Source organism: Rhipicephalus microplus, chromosome 2 (assembly GCF_043290135.1).
Source record: "Rhipicephalus microplus isolate Deutch F79 chromosome 2, USDA_Rmic, whole genome shotgun sequence".
Taxonomy (NCBI): Eukaryota; Metazoa; Arthropoda; class Arachnida; order Ixodida; family Ixodidae; genus Rhipicephalus; species Rhipicephalus microplus.
In genome coordinates, this window is record NC_134701.1 from 157,516,375 (window position 1) to 157,535,962 (window position 19,588).

Sequence of the window (19,588 nt, forward strand, 5' to 3'; positions counted from 1 at the left end):
ACTGCTCAATCTTGGTCAGTGTAGCTTACGCTACAAGAAGGACGACGTTTACACTAGCCATGTAAAGCTTCAGAAACTGCGAAGCTGATTGATCTCAGGCGCTTCACGTGTTCTTCTTGGCCGCTGCCAGGTCTTGACTGATGTATATCAGCCAAGACCTGGCATCAGCAATGACCAAGCAACACCGTGAGCGTCTTTCCTTGGCGTAGACAGAGTAATGTCGAACGATAGCCTGTCACAGACCATCTAACAAAGTCCAAACTACAGTGTCGAAACTAACGTGCGAACCTGGCTGTAGAACCCCCGACAGAAGCGCCGACCTTGCGTCGCCCTTATACTCGGTTCGCGCCATGCCGGACAAACACGGCGTGGCGGCTGCGCTTACTCCCGTCTGTGGGCGTGGCTTGGTGATGGCTGCTCCTCGGCGCATGCGCTGCTAGGCAAGTTTAAACCCTGGTTGTGAGAAGCTGTGGCTGGTTATTGATAAGCAGTGGCGCGAAGGGCTCTTTGAGGACACCCGACGCTTTGCATCGAGCTTTAAGAATCTGGCTTTTAAAAAGGATCAAGCTACTCATTTGTATAAAGCGGTGGACTCATAATGTAAAGAAACACTTAATTTGCAAAGTTAAGAGCGAGACTACTTCGCGATAGTCAGATATGATCCCACTGAGCAAGGCTGTCCGTTGCTAATGCATGCACGCTTCATCATCCGAGAGCTCCGAGATGTGTACACCTTTCAGAGTTAACACGTGAATTCGCGTGCTACCCATATACCGAATTGGCGACAGCATCCAGGAAGTTTGCCATCTAACAAAGCGCGTGTTTTTAGTGGCACTGATAACGGGATAAATATACGCACAATTATACGTATACCTTTGCCATATAGTTCTATCGGAGTAGTCACCGAGAAAACGCAGAACAACTTCATGCGGAGCAGCGTTGCGCGTAATAATTTGTCTCCGAACAAGGCCGCCAACATATTTGCTTTCCTGGTCATTGGAAATTCACTCTAGTGAAAATTACGCTATGACATATCTCTTCCAGAGACAAGCATGCCCAAACGCGCCCCTTAGCTTGCGATGTTCCGTCGCCTTTTTTATAGAATAGACCACAGGAATTAGACATCGATTACAGACACCCTCCCGCTATTCTTGGAAATGATTGCCGCATATATACATGTAGGAAAGGATGGTCTTACCTGTACCTTATAATCTAGAACAGCAGCGTGATGCACAGAACTTGGAGAGAAGGTACAATGCAAGCACTTTTGTTCTCCAAAAGCAGAAGTTTGAAACTCGTCTCAGCCAGCGCGCTGCAGTGACAATGCAGTCCCACGAAAGCCGGGATGTTATGATGAAGGAAAGGGGAAGAGGGAGATGATTTATTAGATGGCAGAGAGGTCAGTCTGTGCTAGTTCGCTCTAGTCTATTCACAGGAGAATAGGGACAAAGAAAAAAAGGCAGATCCCACGTACAGTGAGAATCGATTATATGTGAAGCAGAAATGAGGAAGGTATATATGTCACTTTAAAATCAGCACAGCCTTACGAGGGGGAGGTAAATTATGCCTTACATGAATTTCATGTCACGATTATCATGTTTGGACTTGTCATTTACGTTCGTCGTCTATTCATGGCACGTAATACCAAATTTGGTATATGTGGAGCTAGCGAACCGGCCGCGAGTGCATCATGAGCGTGGCGTGTAGTCATGTTGTTACAGCACACGCATCCTATGATTATCATGTTTGCGCCAGTCACATACCTTCGTTATCCATTCACGTCCCGTAATACCTAATTTGGTATAAGTGAAGCTAGCGAAACGGCCGCCAGTGAATCATGAGCGTGGCATGGAGTAATGTTGTTACATGACACGCATGTCATGATTTTCATGTTAGAGTCTGTCGCTTGTGTTCGCCATGCAATAATGCTATACCATACCAGTTTTGCAACATGTAAAGGAAACCACCGCAAGAGCTGCAGGACCATAAAATGTAAATCATGACATTCATGACATACGTGTCATGATTTTCATGTTATGACTAGTCAGATATCTTCCTCATACAATCATATTATGCCATACAAAGTTTGGTATCGATACCATTATGGAAACGGCCAGGAGAGCTAAAAGTCGTAGGCGGCTAGATAGATAGATAGATAGATAGATAGATAGATAGATAGATAGATAGATAGATAGATAGATAGATAGATAGATAGATAGATAGATAGATAGATAGATAGATAGATAGATAGATAGATAGATAGATAGATAGATAGATAGACAGACAGACAGACAGAGAGACAGACAGACAGACAGACAGACAGACAGACAGACAGACAGACAGACAGACAGACAGATAGATAGATAGATAGATAGATAGATAGATAGATAGATAGATAGATAGATAGATAGATAGATAGATAGATAGATAGATAGATGCGCTAATATCCGCGGAAGTGCGCTAAGAAATGCTTCGCATTTAAAAAGAAGCGATGAAGGACGACGATTGGGACAGAAACAAGTTATGCGTACTTACATTAACGACGCACCACAGTGGCTTCACAGTCGTTATAGCAGTTTTGGTCTACTGTGAGCACACATTTCTAATACAATGACAATTTCACTAAGCGTTGCCACACCTCTTGCATCCAATTCTACACCATTGAAAGAGTCCTTTTCCAATATCCAGTATACAGACCACTTCAGAAAATTATTTGGCCCCAGGATTTGAGATACATATCTCGACTGAAATATAGATATTTCTGAAATATAGATATTCTGAAATATAGATATTTTGTTTCACAATAATGTTTCAATACATGGAGACCCCATGGGTTGCCTCTCGAATAGACATGCTCGAGACCAGTTCCGTCCTTGCAGCTTTCGCGAACAAGCGTTGAGGACTGACCACATGTACGCGTTGCAGCCCGTCAGTGCCATGAGTCTTGGACGCGCGGCGCTGCGTCCTATTCTTAAGGAAAGTGAGAGAGGAGAGAGAGAGAAGTGCAGCTTCGCATAGTCGCGCGCCCTCTCTCTTTGTGGGGAGAGGGCGCGGCGACGCGTCAAAAGGCCACACGCCGACGCGTTGCAGTGCGTAGTATGGTGAGGCCTTTATTAATCTACACAGGCGAGTAAATAATGAAAGTAATATTTAGCAGTCACAAACATTTCGCGGGCCGCATGCGACCCGCGTATTGGAGAACCCTGCCCTAAAGCCTTATTAGCATTGCTTGCAGATTCGGGGAGGCTCAGTTACATAGAGGAATAACAAAAGAAAAAATAATAGCAATGTACGGTGCAGTGAAACCATTAAGCAACGAGCAGAGATAAGCTGGATATATGTTAAGTCTGTACATTATAGTACACCATATGCAAGGCGTGCACGCGTTCGCCCGAGTAATCGCTCTTAATTATTTCGCCGCATAGTCGGAAACTTGTTCTTCTCTACGGCGTAAACATCAGCTTCGTGTTTCGGCGCGGAACAAAGAAAACCACGCGAACACACGCCCGTGCTTTCCCGTAACGCATCGGAGCCCCCTGCGCGGGCTGCCCATCTGTCTTGCGAAATCGGTAGGCGAGCACAGTGAATTTGCGGTTGTTTTATATATAATTGCTCCATTGATGCCCAGAAAAAAATACAGACGTGTCCCAATTTCTCTGGCTGCAGCATTCCAGGGTCAAAATCGTCTCCTGCTTCATTATCTCTTTTTTTAGAAGAGCGAAGCTTTGTGATCAGTTGCAGAACTTTGGTGTGTAGAGGGCGTACAAAAAGAAAAAAGTCTGTAATCATCACGGGCGGGTATGTGCCACAGAAATTGGGGAAAACCCACTATACTCACCGCTGTCCAGCTAAGAAATGAAGAAGGGAACAGACAGGTGGCAAAAACCAATTAAGATTTCTAGACAGACGTAATTAGTATTTTAGGAATGGTTTATTAAACTGTCGGAATTTGTGAAAAAGGACAGACGTGACACGTGCGACCACAGTGATAAAGACCGTGGCCGCACGGTTCAACTTCGCTGAAGAGTCTTGCGGCCGTTCCACGCGCTTCCCGCACAGCCGCAACGCACGTGTAGGGACCCCTGCGGCGCGCAAGTGGGGGACAAATAAGCCAATTGGCGACGCTCTTTTACCCTCTGCTTGGGTGCGGCAGGCGTGCCGGCACGTGCGTTGCGGCTGTGCGGGAAGCGCGTGGAACGGCCCTTACTCAGTACTTCAGCGGCACGTTCAGCGAGAGGTTGCTAGGGTACAGGAAAGGCTACTGCAGCTGCGAGAGGACACCGAAGCGATGGAATGCCTATACGTGAACGAAGGACGAGCCCGTAGATGTGCAGGAGGTGCCAACGCTCGGCTTTAGTGCGCGAGTTTCCGTCTCTGGGGTAAAGACATCCGTGTCGTGTCTGTCTGTTGTTCAACTCGAACTTCTCTGCGCTGATAATCAACTTGGAAACAACCTAGCCTTGTCTCAGCGCAGGGTAGCCAGCTGATCTGTGAACTGACTAGCCCCCTGTCCTTCAGCCTTTTCTTCGTCCTTCCTCCCTTCTCAGCCTAGTTCTTCAAGAAAAATAACAATAGCTAAGGTTTTATTTCCGAAAACCACGATATGAAGACGAGAGACATTGCAATTAGGAAAAGGGAGGACTCCAGAAATTTCGATCACCGTGTGCTCTTCAACGTCCACTGACATCGCACAGTACACGGGCCTAAATAGTGTTTCGACTTCATCGAAATGATATACCACCGCAGTCGGGATAGAATGTGCGACCGTTGGGTCAGAAGCCTAGCACCACATGCTCCACCGCGATGGACTGGTTGTACAATAATCACCAAATATTTCGAGACCACTGGCTCGGACAAAACGTTGAGTGGGCCTTTTTCAGTATAAGGTTACTGTATGTGATACCTTTACTTAAAGGTAGCATATAAAGTAACTCTATTTCTCAGGTCCGACGAGCGCCTCTGGCGGAGATCGCCGAAATCGAAATTGGGGGTCAGTGGCTTCCTCCGATCTTGTCCGCCGTGCTTCAGTGGGTAATCTCAAGGTTTGGTATGTTTCCTGATAATTTGCAAATGTCTTTACCCAGTGCCCCCCCCCCCCCCAAAAAAAAAAAAAAAAAACATGGCACGCCGGACGTCAACGCTGTTGTACACGCGCAGACTAGTCTCTAGGACGCGCAGACTAGTGCACAGCACACGTACTTGCGCTGTGCATTTCGACCAGAAATGTAAGTTCAAGGCTTCCCTTCTGCCTTGCCGCGGTGGTCTATTGGCTAAGGTACTCGGCTGCTGACCCGCAGGTCGCGGGATCGAATCCCGGCTGCGGCGGCTGCATTTCCGATGGAGGCGGAAATGTTGTAGGCCCGTGTGCTCAGATTTGGGTGCACGTTAAAGAACCCCAAGTGGTCGAAAATTCCGGAGTCCTCCACTACGGCGTCTCCCATAATCAAATGGTGGTTTTGGGACGTTAAACCCCACATATCAATTAAGGCTTCCCTTCTCTAAGCAGTGGGTTCATTCAGCTTTCTAGTGGCTCTCGTCGTGTCTAGACTTTTGACGCTAACTGCACATGAATAGATCGGAGGGTTAATCCGCATGATAATATCTGATGCCTTTTTTTCGGCTATGTTTGGCTTCGCTTAGTTCGCTTACGTCATGGGGGCAGGGACGTCTTTGCCGACACGTGCCCCCTTTCTGGTTTATCTCCTTCGATTGCGTAATCATGAGGTTGGAACGACGCACACTGCTTTTGTTAAACTACCTGCTATACTTCCCGTGCCCACACATAACTTCAGTCATTTATTATTTACAAATAACTCGTACTATTAATGTCAAACGATGAACACAGAAAACAAAGAGTTCAAAATTATGCGTGCGAACCCGCACGCGGTAAAGATATTCCAGTAAGTAACCGACTGAGAACTTATAGTCTATAGGTGACGCCACGGGAACTAACGTGAGACCATGCCCAAGTGTACACACGTTAAAAAGAAGAAAAGACAACTTGCAAATCAAGTGCGAAGTGCTAGGTCTCGATGCCCAATGAGTTCATTCACCTTTTTTTCTTTTTTTTTTCATCTCAACCTTGTTCACAGTGAGCGATCCTCTTCCCGATTATTCGCACCGCTGCCCACTAGATGGCGAGAGTGTTTGAAACGATTATCGCATCGTGCGTTGCCGCTCGTACGAAACGCACGAGCCGCATCAATGAATCTGTTTTTCCGCGTTTTCCGCGCCGACGTACGTAGAATGCCCCAGTACGACCACCAATCTGCCAAGAGCAACTACACGCAACCTAACTAAACCAAAATTAGGGAAGACAGCAAACCGCTGGACTCCGTGAAGTGAAAACTTGCGCGCGGCTCTCCAAGAACTTAAGCGCTACGCTTTTAGTCTCATACATACATGCGTTGGCCTCGTGACGACGGCGTCAGCAGCGTGTGCTGCTGCCGCTGCTGCTCTTCGCATCTTTATCGCGCTAGGAGCGCGGCGTGTGGCAGCAGCAAGAGCAGCATCGTCTCGTCCGTCGACGATCTCGTACCAAGGCTGATTCCCCGAGAGAGAGCGCGTATAGCGTACTCGTGCGGATGGAGGGAGAGGGTGTACGGCTAAGCGGCGTGGCCTGGCGTGGCTGGCCTTTGCTGCCGCCGACTGCCTTCTAGGCGGCAGGAATGGCTTCGCCGGCGGCCGAGAACGTGTTTGGCGGCCGCGGTCGTAGCGCCGCTGACAGGTCGGACCGCTTCACTAACGGCACCCCGTACGGCCTCTCCTCTGCTTCTTCTTCAAGGCACTACCGCTCGGGGCGACCGATCGTAGCAGGGGGAGGAGGAGGTGCTCCTGCGGCCATGACCTACCGCAGGGGAGCCAAGGACGATGGCTGCTGCAGTGTCGGATTCCTCAAGTGCCTGCTGCACACCTTCAACTTCATCTTCCTGGTGAGTGCACGGCGAACGCATGTTTGGGTAGGCACGAGGAGTTCGCGCATGCGCACCTCAAAGCGTGTATGCGCGCGCGTCCAATCGAAGAGTGAAGTTAAACGGTAGATGCATGGCCCCATCAGCAAGAGTCTACGGGACCGGGTACCGCCGAAAAAGTCAGATTCTTTCGTAATTTCCGCGCACAAATGAGTGCATGGGAAAGCTCGCGGTGGTAATCTCAGACTTCGTGCTGTAAGTTCCTTTTCTAGAACTAAAAAAAAAAACGGTTTTATGCGGAACCTTTTGAACGTACACATACTTTAGTGTGTGCGTCATTACCGTCCGATTAGTCGCAAGCCGTGCTGGAAGTGCAGAGCCATTCGCTATGTTGGAGACATGGTCCTTCGGTTCCAGAAAGTACAGACTTCTTGCTCACAATGCTGCTGAATTTTTCGGACCTTCAAAAAAAAAAAAACGGGAGAGAAGATGCGGCTGGAAGAGCCTTAGCTGCGCCGCGCATCTAGAACGAATGGTTGAATCCATTCCATGTCCAGTTATTCTCGATTTCCGGACGCTGTGGTAATACTGCATGTACGCCGGTGATCTTGCGCTTTTGACGCTTCGGCTTCGCTAATCGGGCCCCGTCGAATGGTCTGCGCAGCAGAAACTCTTTAACGAGTGGAAGGGTTGTTTAAGAAGACTCGAGAACGGAAATAGGCGGCGACTTGTGGTTAAAGAATCCCGTGACGTCTCTTGGGATATGGTACAACGACGTATTATGTGCAGAGGTCCCATAACGTCGGCCATTTTACTGTCTTCCGACGCAGAAAAGCGCCGGGTCGTCATGTACACGAATTCGACAAACGCTCGGTCGGCGCTCTTTGATGGTCTATTTCGGAATCCTACTCTTTTGCCATCTTTGCATCTGTCCTTGATCCTTGTGTTACATTGTCGAACAGTCAGACGTTGCCCTAACGTCTGCTCTACACGAACTGATAGTTCCGGTACGTGGAGCCGGTTTGTCACAATTTCTAACGCAAGTCACTTCATACGCTACAGCTGCATGCTGCGCATTAGTTTTCATGTGACGTCACATATGCAGCCTCTCATTGTTCTATAGTAACCGGAGATCAATCGCGTTAGCTCGCGACATTATCAAACACATTTCGTTTTGTGATGAGTGTTTTTCTATGGATCATTCCTTAACGATTTGTCGCGGAAGGTGCGCCTCTCGCGCTTCTTTTTTTTTGTGCGAGTGGACGGCTCCGGAGATTTTTACCATCTCCGAAATGTGGCCGGGGATCGCACCCGAGATCTTCGGGTCAGTAACCGAGAACAGTAACCACTGATCTACCGTGGCGGAAGTACGATGCTCCTTATGCTAGTGCTCGAAGGTGGCGACCCGGATGATGCGAGTGAAGACTAGTGTATTGCATTCATCCTCACAGCTTCATTACATCATTCTTTCCTTCTTACCCTCTAATACTACTTTATTTCTTCGCCTAACTTATGCCCCGCCGCGGTGGTCTAGTGGCTAGGGTACTCGGCTACTGACGCGCAGGTCGCGGGATCGAATCCCGGCTGCGGCGGCTGCATTTCCGATGGAGGCGGAAATGTTGTAAGCCCCTGTGCTCAGATTTGGGTTCACGTTAAAGAACGCCAGGTGGTCAAAATTTTCGGAGCCCTCCACTACGGCGTCCCTCATACTCATACGGTGGTTTTGGGACGTTAAACCCTACACATCAATCAATCAATCACTCAATCGCCTAATATACATTGTCTTGCCGTTGCACTATTATCAATGATGGCTGAATTGCATAACATACGCATCCTGCACTTTCATTTCTCTCTACATGTAACTCTTCTTGTAAACACGCTTAAATAGCACGGAAAATTATTGGTTTCAAGTTTGTTCCTGTAAAACGTTAATGCCCTCTGACCCTCATTAGACACCGTCAGCCATTGAGCGGTATGTCTCTCGAACGAACATCATGAGACTGACTCTGAAGTGAAGCCAAAATTTATGCTGTAACTGTATACGAAGTGTTAGTACGAACATCACGGCTCGGCAATACGCGGAGCGAAATAGTGCCAGAGCAATAATGGGTTCAAGGTGAGAGAGGCTATACATCAACATATTCCCATCAGACTCGTGTACGTGCCGGGCGAAATGGCCTTGACTGTCGCCGCCACACGAGGCATCATGTAAACCTGTCATCAGGCGCAACCGGAGATGAGACGCCCGATATCACGAGACGGCTCTCGAAAGTGATGCGTTTGGAAATGCAGTCTAATGAAGCAAGCTGCCGCCGGCTCCTTCGGTAAAACGTCAAGAAGAAAAGAGGATATAAGAGCAAAACAAAATACAGACGGCGTTCCACAAGCCGCGCGCAGATGTTCCGCGTACACGAATCGCTACCCCCTCCACCCTCCCACATTTTCGCGCATAATTAAGTCTTTGTGAGGCTGCGCAACTCGTCGCTCCCCTGAGCCGTACGTCTCTCGCGCGCAGTACATAACGTTTGAACGCAGTCACTCAAGCAAGCAGCCGTTCATTCGCACGACGCCCATCGACAAGCGTCGGGGAGTCGTCGCTCAGCTTGAGACCGACGAGTCGGCATCAACAACGGCAGAGCCAGCGTTGCGTTCTGCCGCTTGATTGAAAACAGGACCGCGCGTGTGCAGGTTGCTGAACGAGAGAGAGAGAATAAGGATGAAGGAAAGGCAGGAATGGGGAGGGAAGGGGCGCCTGCAGCGGCAGATGCGAATGGTGGGAGTAGCGGCAGCTATGAGCCACGCGGGTAGACGCGGCCGAGTTGATGTCGCGTCGGCGTTCGTCAAGCGAGTGACAGCAGCCGACCGGCGGCACACGCAGTGCTGCTCCTCCGCCAACGTGTGTGCAATGTGGAAAGGCCGTCGTGCAGGCAATGACGCGGAGGAGACTACCACGTGGGTGCATCTATATACGACCTCCTTCTACCCTATCGTGCGAAAGGATAACTCGTGAAACCCTCTTCGCGCGCTTGTCTCCGACGACTAAATGGAGTTTCCCTCCCTTTCTCTCTTCCTCTTAGGCTTACTCGAAGACAAAAGCCATCGGGCGTCTTCGAGGAAGCAGGGGGAGAGATGTACAAATGCGGCAGGTGATTATTCACGCGTCAAGACGGCGGGACGCCACAAACGCGCGGGTCAACGGACCCTTCCGCCGGCTGCGCACTCGGCCCAAACTGCGTCGCGCGCGGCTTCCTCCGGAGTTCACTTTCCTCCTCAGCGAACCGTAAAGCTCCTGCCAAACGTTTTTAGATTTCTGTGTGCCTTCTAGATGCAATCAACTTCCTGTCCATTAGCGGCGTTTGTTACCTTTTTTCGAAGATGGTTCCGAAAGAATGAAGCAAGGTACCACTCGCTCACTCACTCACTTACACACACTGTACACTCTGAAAGGAAGAAGGCAGTAATGTTTGATTCATGTGGACTTCAGTTATCCAAAAAATGTGACACACCCGATGACACGAGCCAACACTGTTTTATGTTACGCAGTGTGACCCAACGTCGACCGGCTTACATTAACTTCCAATGACACCACATGGACTGAAAGCTTGTTGCGCCACCTGTGCTGCTGGGACACCTTTCGACACTGGCGTATACCTCTCCCTTTCTCGTGCGTATTCCCCCAGGGCTGTTTTTTTTCAACCTCTGCGTACATCGGCTAGTTTAACCCCCGTGTTTAGTTCAGTGTGAAACTGGCTTGCATGGCCCAACGCGTCACTTGGCACGCACGCACGCACTCGCGACATCCCCCAACGAGTCACGTATGTACCCGCCTACCTATACCAAGGCGTGTGCATCCGCTCGTAAAAATGCGTCAACGCGCCACGGCTCGTTCGCACGTCGGCACAGGTGCGGAGTTCTTAAAACGACCACGTCACAACGCAGCTGCTGCATACTTGCACTACAAGGAAGTCGTGGCTGTCGAAAAGAGTTCGGCACCTATATTGATGCTGCTAGTGATCAACTCGCGACATGTCGTTTGCCTGTCGTCTCAAAACAGGATGCATCGGCTCATTAATGTTGATAAACCTTATACAAAGGAGGTCGGTCGGTTCGAGTTGCGAGCTTCTCTCAAGGTGTCTTTTCGCTTTCTCTTCCTTCCTTTTTTATTTTTGTTTTATAAGTTCGTAACAAACACTGACTTCTAAAGAAACGCATGCCAACCATCGCGGTTAACGAAATAGCTTGGCATGTAAGTAAATACTATTACGAAGAAATAAACATACATAAAAGTATATATCTGGGAATTACCGTATACGTTGTCATAAGCGCGTTGACGATGTTATTTTCAGTCTTTATGCAATAAAACTGAAAGCACAGCGTGCTTGTTCAGTTCTCAAGTCACTGTTCACTCTAAGAATTATGAAACCGCGCTACAAAGAGAAGCAAAACACTTCCTAAGCGTCTCGCGTCCCTTCGATGCTCCGTTTCGTAATCGTGAACGCTTACCAACTCGCCCAGCTATCAATGTCACTCTAAGAACTTTTACTCTCCTGTTTTTCGTGTGAGAGTCACATTCAGCACTCACTTCAGATAGGCAACTTGACCTTCTTTAGGATAGTCATTCGACGCAAGATTTTGAAAAGAGAGTCAGTGCACGACTCTTCTCGAAAAGGAATGGCTTTCGCGTGACTCTGGCATGTACAAAAAAAAAAACAAAGAAGAGTCGTTGGTAACCCTTTCTAGAGAGAATATATTCTTATGGTCTTATGCATGTGAAACAGTTCATACAGTATAATTAGTGCTACAATTGTTACCCAACACAGTTTCATAACTGCTCAATTTGACCCCCTCCTCCGAAAATTTTCGGTTTTGAGTACGTATTACGCGCGCACACGTACGAACGTATTCTCAAAGGTTCGTTGAACCCCTCACTCGAACCCGAAATAAATTTTTGGCTACGCTCATGACTCATCATATGCAATCTTGTTACGGACTTACCGCCACTTGATATTGCCACTAATTCGGAACTATACATGCTTAGAGCCGCCAATATGGCGCTAGTAGCAGAAACGTGCCCTGGCTCGAAATTTCAGTCAATTTCATTTATTGCTGTTGTATCGTTTGATCGTGGTATGCGATAAGTGAAGTGGTGGAGTTGCCGCCATTATTCGTCTATGACTACTCCTTCTCACTGCTTTATTAGTATAAAATAAAAGAGGGAGCATAAAGACTTGCGTTCAGTGAATTAGAAAGCTCTCATACTGACAGTCCGCTAATTGTTCGCTGACAGTCCGCCAAATACTGACAGTCCGCTAATATAGGTGCGATGCAGAATTCATTAATGTAATATGATCAATGCTCATTAACATTTCCATGCAAATTCAGGAAGCGTTAAAGGACTTTATTCACTTCATTATAGGTTTAGGTAAACATTGCAGTCTTAAACAACTCGCATGATTCCTGATATACTCTCCTAAGACTAATCGCAGCCGAAAGCCATATTCTTTCTTTTATACTAGAGCACTGTCCCGCCGCGGTGGTCTAGTGGCTAAGGTACTGGGCTATTGACCCGCAGGTCACGGGATCGAATCCCGGCTGCGGCGGCGGAATTTTCAATGGAGGCGGAAATGCTGTAGGCCCGTGTGCTCAGATTTGAGAGCACGTTAAAGAACCCCAGGTGGTCAAAATTTCAGCCCTCCACTATGGCGTCTCTCGTATTCATATGGTGGCTTTGGGACGTTGAACCCGACATATCAATCAATCAATCAATCAATCAATCAATCAAATCTTCGTTCTTTCGGCTCCGGTTGGCTTCGCGTGGTTTTAAGTTGCTTTGTAACGAGAAAAAAAAGTGCAAATGTTAAGCAGTAGCTGTTCACTACCTTGACCTTTTTTTATGCTCGCCTGCTCAAATCGGGTCACGAAGTTCACGACGGTCTGCGCTTTTATTCGAAACAAAACCAAAACACAGCAATAAAAACAAACGCAAATGTTTTCGAAGCACCTAGCACGATGACCAGATAAATCTGTGTTCTACCCACTGTGGTAGCTGAACGATCGCAGCGCCAAGGTCCCTTCTATTTAACTTTAGGAAAATTTGTGATTATAGTGACAAAATTTTTGGTAATCCGTTACGTCATCAAGTCATAATATTTTCGTCACGTGACGTTTTGTATCATGTTGCGGAAGCTGACCGTCCCTTTTGCGTTTAATGTGGCATCTGAGGCTTTTGCCTTGATAACTTCGCAAGTGAGAAGGTTTGCCGTCGAATCCAGTTAACGCAGTTTCTGTTCTATAGTCGCTGCCTGTGTGGGGCGTGTCTGAGACGATCGGGCAACAGGTGACGTATACATCGGCGTCATCGTGGCTGCATGCGCGTGTCGTATTGATGACGTCACAACCCGTTTCGCTCCCATCTCAGTGTTTCCTCGAGGTGCATCTCGGATTCGGTCGGTGCCGGCCGCAAGACGTCCTTGAATGTCTGCATGGCGCGGTCCATGCAGAGCGTGTATCACGCCTGTAGTGACGTTCTATCCTTCCGCGCCCGCTTTCCGGTGTCTGCCACAGGATCGGAGGGAGGGCTATATACTCATCGTTCGCTGAAACACATCACGTCTCGTGGGTTTCGCACAAATGTCTACTCAGCATCGCATCCCTACGGGCAAACCAGCGTCGAGATGACGCATCTGTCGCAAACAAGTATGCAACGAATTCACGGAAGTTAGAAACAACGTTCTGCGTCACACCGTGCTTGTAAGTGTGGGCATGCAGTGAGAAGATTCGAAACTTGACGCAAACATGATACAAACGCTCTTGTATACAAAAGGGAAAAAAAACTTGAAAATACGTATTGTTATGGAGTATTCTGCAAAGCGAAGACAATTAAAATTAGGCAAAGCGCTCGAGCGTGGCGCCTCACTTATTTTAATTGTTCCATGTGCAGCCCTTGTAAACAAAAATTCAATCTACCTTCATCCCTATGCGACGCTATAAAGTCATGCAAACCATCTAAGAGTTCAATATGACGTAAGGCGCGTTAAGTTTCGCGTTTAAGAACGAAAGTTTCGGAGGTGAAGAGCGCGTTCGCACACATTCTTTTCGGCCAATACAGGGCTAAAAAAACTGAAAATCCCCGCTGTTATTTATTGCTTTGTAGCCAAACGGCCCAGTTTGATAAACCTTTCTGCCTTTTTTTTATTGCTGTGATATATAAGGAGATGTTAGCACACGAGTACGGCGCCGGCTACTCCATAGCGCTTGAGTGAATAATGAACACATGTATTAAAGGAAAACATAAGCGGCAGTGCATGGAAAATAGAACACCCGAGCACACATATGCAAAAACACACTCATACGCACATATTAAGCAACACCAACACAATGATAAGAAAATGTTCGATAGTCAACGAATAAAGTCTTTGAGAATGTCCCTGGTTCACATTCGCTCCAACCGGTACGAAATTGTAGAGCACACGTCTGGTCCTTATGGGAGATGTATTCACTCATGTGTGCAGTCGACACGCCATGCACTTAAGCACACATATGATAGATCTCATATAATACTGCTGCATTCATGCTGTTGTATTATCGATCTGTGTTCATTTCATTTCGCTTACCACGCATGTTTTTGAGGACCTGTACTCAATGTTCGGCGTATAAGGACTGCATCCTGAGATGTTTCGTGGAACTTGACGAATTGCATCGAAGTTGTCACGTCCATCCTCAGTATACTCATTTTTTTTTTCATTCATATCGTTGTCGCGTCGGCCGTACGCAATTACCGTATACTTTCGACGATTCGATTGCCGTGCCGAGACCCGTGTCGATACGCGTGACCCGCATCGCATAATAATTAAGGACGCCGTCGCCCGGGCATTCCTTGCGCAACGAGCACGCCGGTGGCTGAGGAATCCATGCCGCGAAGGGCATGCAGCTCGGCACGCACCAACACGCTCGCATGCCCCGAGGTCTCAAATTTCTCGCGACTCTCGCGTGCGTTCGTTCGTTCCGGCGAGCGCATCGTTCTGATACGCACACCCCGCCCCGTGACCCCGATTCAACCTCGGCTCTGCCTGCGATCTCCTAGGCTCGCTTTTCTCGAGAGTCTGAGAGCCGCGGCGACGGAGATGTACCTCCCGCGTTCGCCAGCAACAAACACAGCCGTTCCTTTGTGAAACGAAGGGAGGTTGCATTTCAAAATTATTGCTCGAAAAGCCTCGTTTTACTTCACAACCGGCTCGCTTTGTTTTGATTTGAGGCTCGCCGTTTTCTCTTTAGCTCGGTGTAGTTGTCTCTGATCCAAGCTTTCCAAGGATGCCAGGCAGGGCATACTTCTGCACCCGTATCGGAGTCCAGCCGACACACGATGTGAAGCTTCCTTCTGAGATCTGGGTCACTTTGCGTCTGGTGTAAGCAAACGCACCGCGCGGCCTCTGGTGTTTTTCTAACCCTGGTCGGAATAGACGATAAACAGAGAAAGCGAGTACAGAGTGCGCCTTTGTTTGAACAGCGCGGTATCTTTTTAGCATTCCGTTCCCAACCCCGTTGCACTTCATTTTGTAGATCGCAAGCCTTCGAGCCCGTAGGACAGACACGGCTGACACTTAAAAGATGAGGCATTCCGAGTTTACGAAGGGCGTGAGTAAAAGGAGGAGGGGAAAGGCAAGAGTACGGTGCTCCCCACCCTTTTGGCATGGCAGCACAGCTTGGTGGCAGCTGAAATTATGAGTCGCATATCGATCTAGTTGTGTAATTACGATTCTGGAATGAATGACGCGTAAATACACGTCCAAATTTCGAACGACATTGACATATACTTATTTTCTGTGCAGCTCTCAAGGTGCATATAGTTCATTAAGCTGCGTTCCCCATCTTCCGTGCGAAATGGGAAACCGGCGCTTCTTCGTATAGGCGTGCATGAACAAATATTCGAATGCTTTCGAGTACTGCGGAAGCTCTTACCAACGGCCCACCCTGACACACGGGTGGCAAGCGGCAAACCTCCACCATCCCTTCCGGAGACCGGCCTGGACAGATGCGAGCGGCGGTTGTTGCTTCGCCTGCGTACTGGCAGCGTCTGGCCTGCGGCACGCATGTATTCCGCGGGTCGCTCTTCATCGCCAGCGTGCCGAAGGTGCGGTGATGACGAAACGCTGCAGCATATTGTTTGCTCCTGCCCTGACCTGGCCACTGAGCGTTGCGCACTGGTAAGCCGCTATCGTCTGCTTGGACTACCTGCCGAAACAATGGAAGACATACTTTTTCCCGCGCGCTCGAAGACGAAAGCCCTTCGAGCCTTCCTCGAGTTCTGTGCTTGCGCGGACCTCGCCGCCTTATAGATGGACTCTTTTCACTCGCACTACTGACTGTACTGACAAGACGTTCTCTTGCCATGACATTCACTTTTCCTTTCCTTCCTCTCTTCTTCCTATCATCTTTACTTCCCCTTCCCCGATCCCTAAAGGCGCTGAGCCGTGCCCCCGCGACGGGAGGCAGAAAATAGCGTCCTTTTTGTCTCTTCCTCTTTCATTAATCTCTCTCTCTCTCTGCTTTCGAGTACAGGTACATTGCAACGCGCCCTATTGTGATTACATGTGATCACTTCGCATGCGACGACTTTGAAGTACACTTCTAAGTCCATTTGTATAAGCGGAAACGAGACCAATATTATACAACTTGTGTGCAATGTATACCCGCTTGGCGTAATTACGCGGAAGTGCGGCTTGTAATCGTTGTGCAGCCAATTCCTATGCAAGGTTGTCTGAAGTCTGCTCGAAAGTTGTGTCGCAACCGTGGTTACAACTTAATGTAGGCGGATAAAAACGGACTGATGCACCTATTATACGTTTGTAGGTATTGTTCACATTGAATTCACGCTGAATATGTAGTACATGCCAAGGTAACGCCATACTTCAGCGTTGGCTGAATGACGAAATAATTCGTACAGTCAATGGAAGGCGTCGTGGCGTACCAGAACAGCTCCTATACGTTAGTTAGACGTATACAGACTCTTCAACAAGAGCTTAATTTGGGTTGGGTTGGTTCATCGTGGTTGTATTGTAGTAACAGCGCGTAACTGTAGAGACGAGAATGGAGAGGAAAGAGCGCTGTTTGCAGCATAATTTGCGAGCCCATTGCAACTTACACTGTTCAAAACGCAATTCCACAACTGAAGCTATTGCGTCACAGTAGTCAAACCATTTGGCATTAAATATCCTCGGTGGTGTGGTGTGTGCTCAATAACGCCCTCGTTTTGCCGTTCATTCTGATTCATAGTCGATTAGATGATCGCTGATAGCGTTATCAAGGGTCTTCAAGGTCTGTATATAAGTGTAGGATATGAGCGATCGTCTGTGTGCGCCCTTTAACGGCTTCGTTTATGGAGCGGTCGCTTCTGATGCACGTTTTGCCGTCAGGCAGTCATTAGGGGCACTTCGCCTTTCGGCACGTAAACAGAGGTATAGCGCATCTCCGGAGTTGATCTGCAAGGTCACCACGAGGAATGCCCGCCGATCGTTCGAATACTGTTGGCCTTAATTGCGCGCCCACCTAATTACGTCTCACAACGCGGTGAGCTCACTTAATTAGCGCGCTTGCGCACACCGCGCGCTGATCTTTATAACATCCCGCGCTGCACACGCTCGCTCACAGTGTGCTTCGACCGGGTAATTAAAAGACCCACCGCTCATTTCAGAGAGCGGAAGTCGGTTTCACGGAGGGAACCACGGCACGGTCTCGACTGCGACCTATTTTCTCATCTCTCTGCTAGGTTATGCGAACGCTGACGGCCACTCTGGCCCGCGTGGCTGTTTAATTAGGTTCAATTTCGTGTCTCGGTTAAGTGCGTGGAGGCATTAATTAATCTTCGCATCATGACTGAACGCCCCAATCACAATGTCAGGTCGCTAGTGTCGCCCTTGCATACTCTTTTTTTTAAATACTGGGAACGTTAGGCTTGATTTACTATATTAGGAGGAATCGGCCCTCATCGGCTGCTGGGGTGGGTTCGTAGAGAGGCCTTTTATTCTGATACATGTAAAGATCCGCCCCCCCCCCCCCCGCCCGACCTGCCCCTTTCCATGTGGACGTTGGGAAATCCCAGATGGTCGAAGTTAATCTGGAGTCCTGTCATTACGGCGCACCTCATAATCATACCATAGGCTTCACATAAAGCCGCGGCACTTAATAATTAATAGTGTCCGTGGTTCCGCAGCCTTGGAGTTACAAAGCGAGGACTTGGAAGGTATACAGGCTGGGACTAAAGCTTTAGCATCCAACTTTTTTTTTTTCGCCAACTGTTGTTGCCCATCGCGTCTGAAATAACGGTCTTTGAAAGAGTCAGACATGCGTCAACCAAGCTCCCTCGCATCAAGGGTTAGTTTTACAGGTCTGCGAGACCGTAGTGGATTACGCCACAAGTGCCGCGTATCGGGGAAGCTTCTGGAAGAAACTCTCGAACCTGGCAGGGCCACGCTTGGGCTACTATTTTCGAACCCATCGCAGCAGCTCGCACCCGCTCCTGCGATGGTGCACCTACGCACGTGTATATGCGAGCTCTAGAAGTTCGTGAGGGAGAAAACAAAAATTCAAGCCAAGAATTGAAGTGGCGGAAAGGCACCGGCTTCCAAGATAAACAGAGGCAGCAGGAGCGTCGGCGGCATGGGAGATGCCACCAACGGCATTTCCAAAAATAAAACCAGTCCACAAGGCCTTTCGCGCCCGTCAAGCCCCGCTGTGTTGTAGTGTTCAGCAAGATCCAGCTATAGAACGAGAGCTTTTGGGAGGGTACTGGGGGTGATGCTGAAGGAAGGCGCATATGCGTTTCACTCGTCGAAAACGTGAAACTGCGTGTCCGTGTATATCCGGAATGTGTAACACACCGCGTTACGCACCAATGTTCTTGGGGCCTCGATGCATATTGAGCATCGTGGGCGCTGCTTGTATAGCGTTTCCTGCGCGCGTCGACGGAAGGCATCCGTCGTGTACACGGCCTCGGCCGACGAAGCCAGCTGCTCGTGTCGGGGGGCTCGGTGTGTCCGTTGTCACCTACGGGATGTGCCGAACACTCGCGCCAAGCCGGGAGGTCACAATGTTTCAGGACGACGGAAGCGTGCGCCTGAAAGACGAAGGTGGTGCCGATGATTTTGGCGCAGGCGTCAGTTGTCGGCGTTTCAAGGCACCGTGTCGATGGGATTTTTGAAAAAAAAAAAGACGTGAAAGAGGGGACATGGAACTATATACATGTGAGGTTTGTAATGTCTGAGGTTCCCACTTTCCACGTGGATATGCCGCGGTTTAGTGCGCCCGCCTTTTTCACGACGCATGCGGCCTTCGCCTGGCGGGAAAGTCGCGAAACGCTGGAGTATTTCCGCACGCCTTCCTATCTCGAAGGAATCAATCCTTGCCAACCCTGAAGTCCCGAATCACTCCGCAAAGCTCCGCCCATCTGCAGTAAAAGCAGAGGGCAGCACTGGAGAATTATAAAGGTAGATTCTTTATTTAAACACGCGCATGTTTAAACCTTCTAAACCACCGCAAGACCGAACGTGAAAGAAAAAAAAGTACCTGAAGTGCATGGCGCAAAAGAAAAAAAAAACTACTGTATAGGTATCTTAATAAAGGAAATCAGACTCACAAATAAGCCGACGCACCCACATCGAGCTCTGAATCTGAAGGATTCC

The 19,588-nt window shown here is 48.7% G+C and overlaps 1 protein-coding gene across 6 annotated transcripts in view; it reads left to right on the forward strand.

Annotated features, from left to right (window-relative positions):
• The window catches only part of LOC119170652 (CD151 antigen), a 264,301-nt gene that overhangs the window by 218,882 nt on the left and 25,831 nt on the right, over window positions 1-19,588 (forward strand). For 5 of the 6 annotated variants that reach the window (XM_075886954.1, XM_037421876.2, XM_075886956.1 and 2 more), the window contains one exon: window positions 6,785-6,932. In XM_075886954.1, coding sequence (XP_075743069.1) covers window positions 6,843-6,932 — 90 coding nt within the window. In that variant the 5' untranslated portion in view covers window positions 6,785-6,842. Of the gene's footprint in view, window positions 1-6,504; window positions 6,933-19,588 lie in introns of those variants that run through there. The other variant, XM_037421875.2, reaches the window with a different exon arrangement.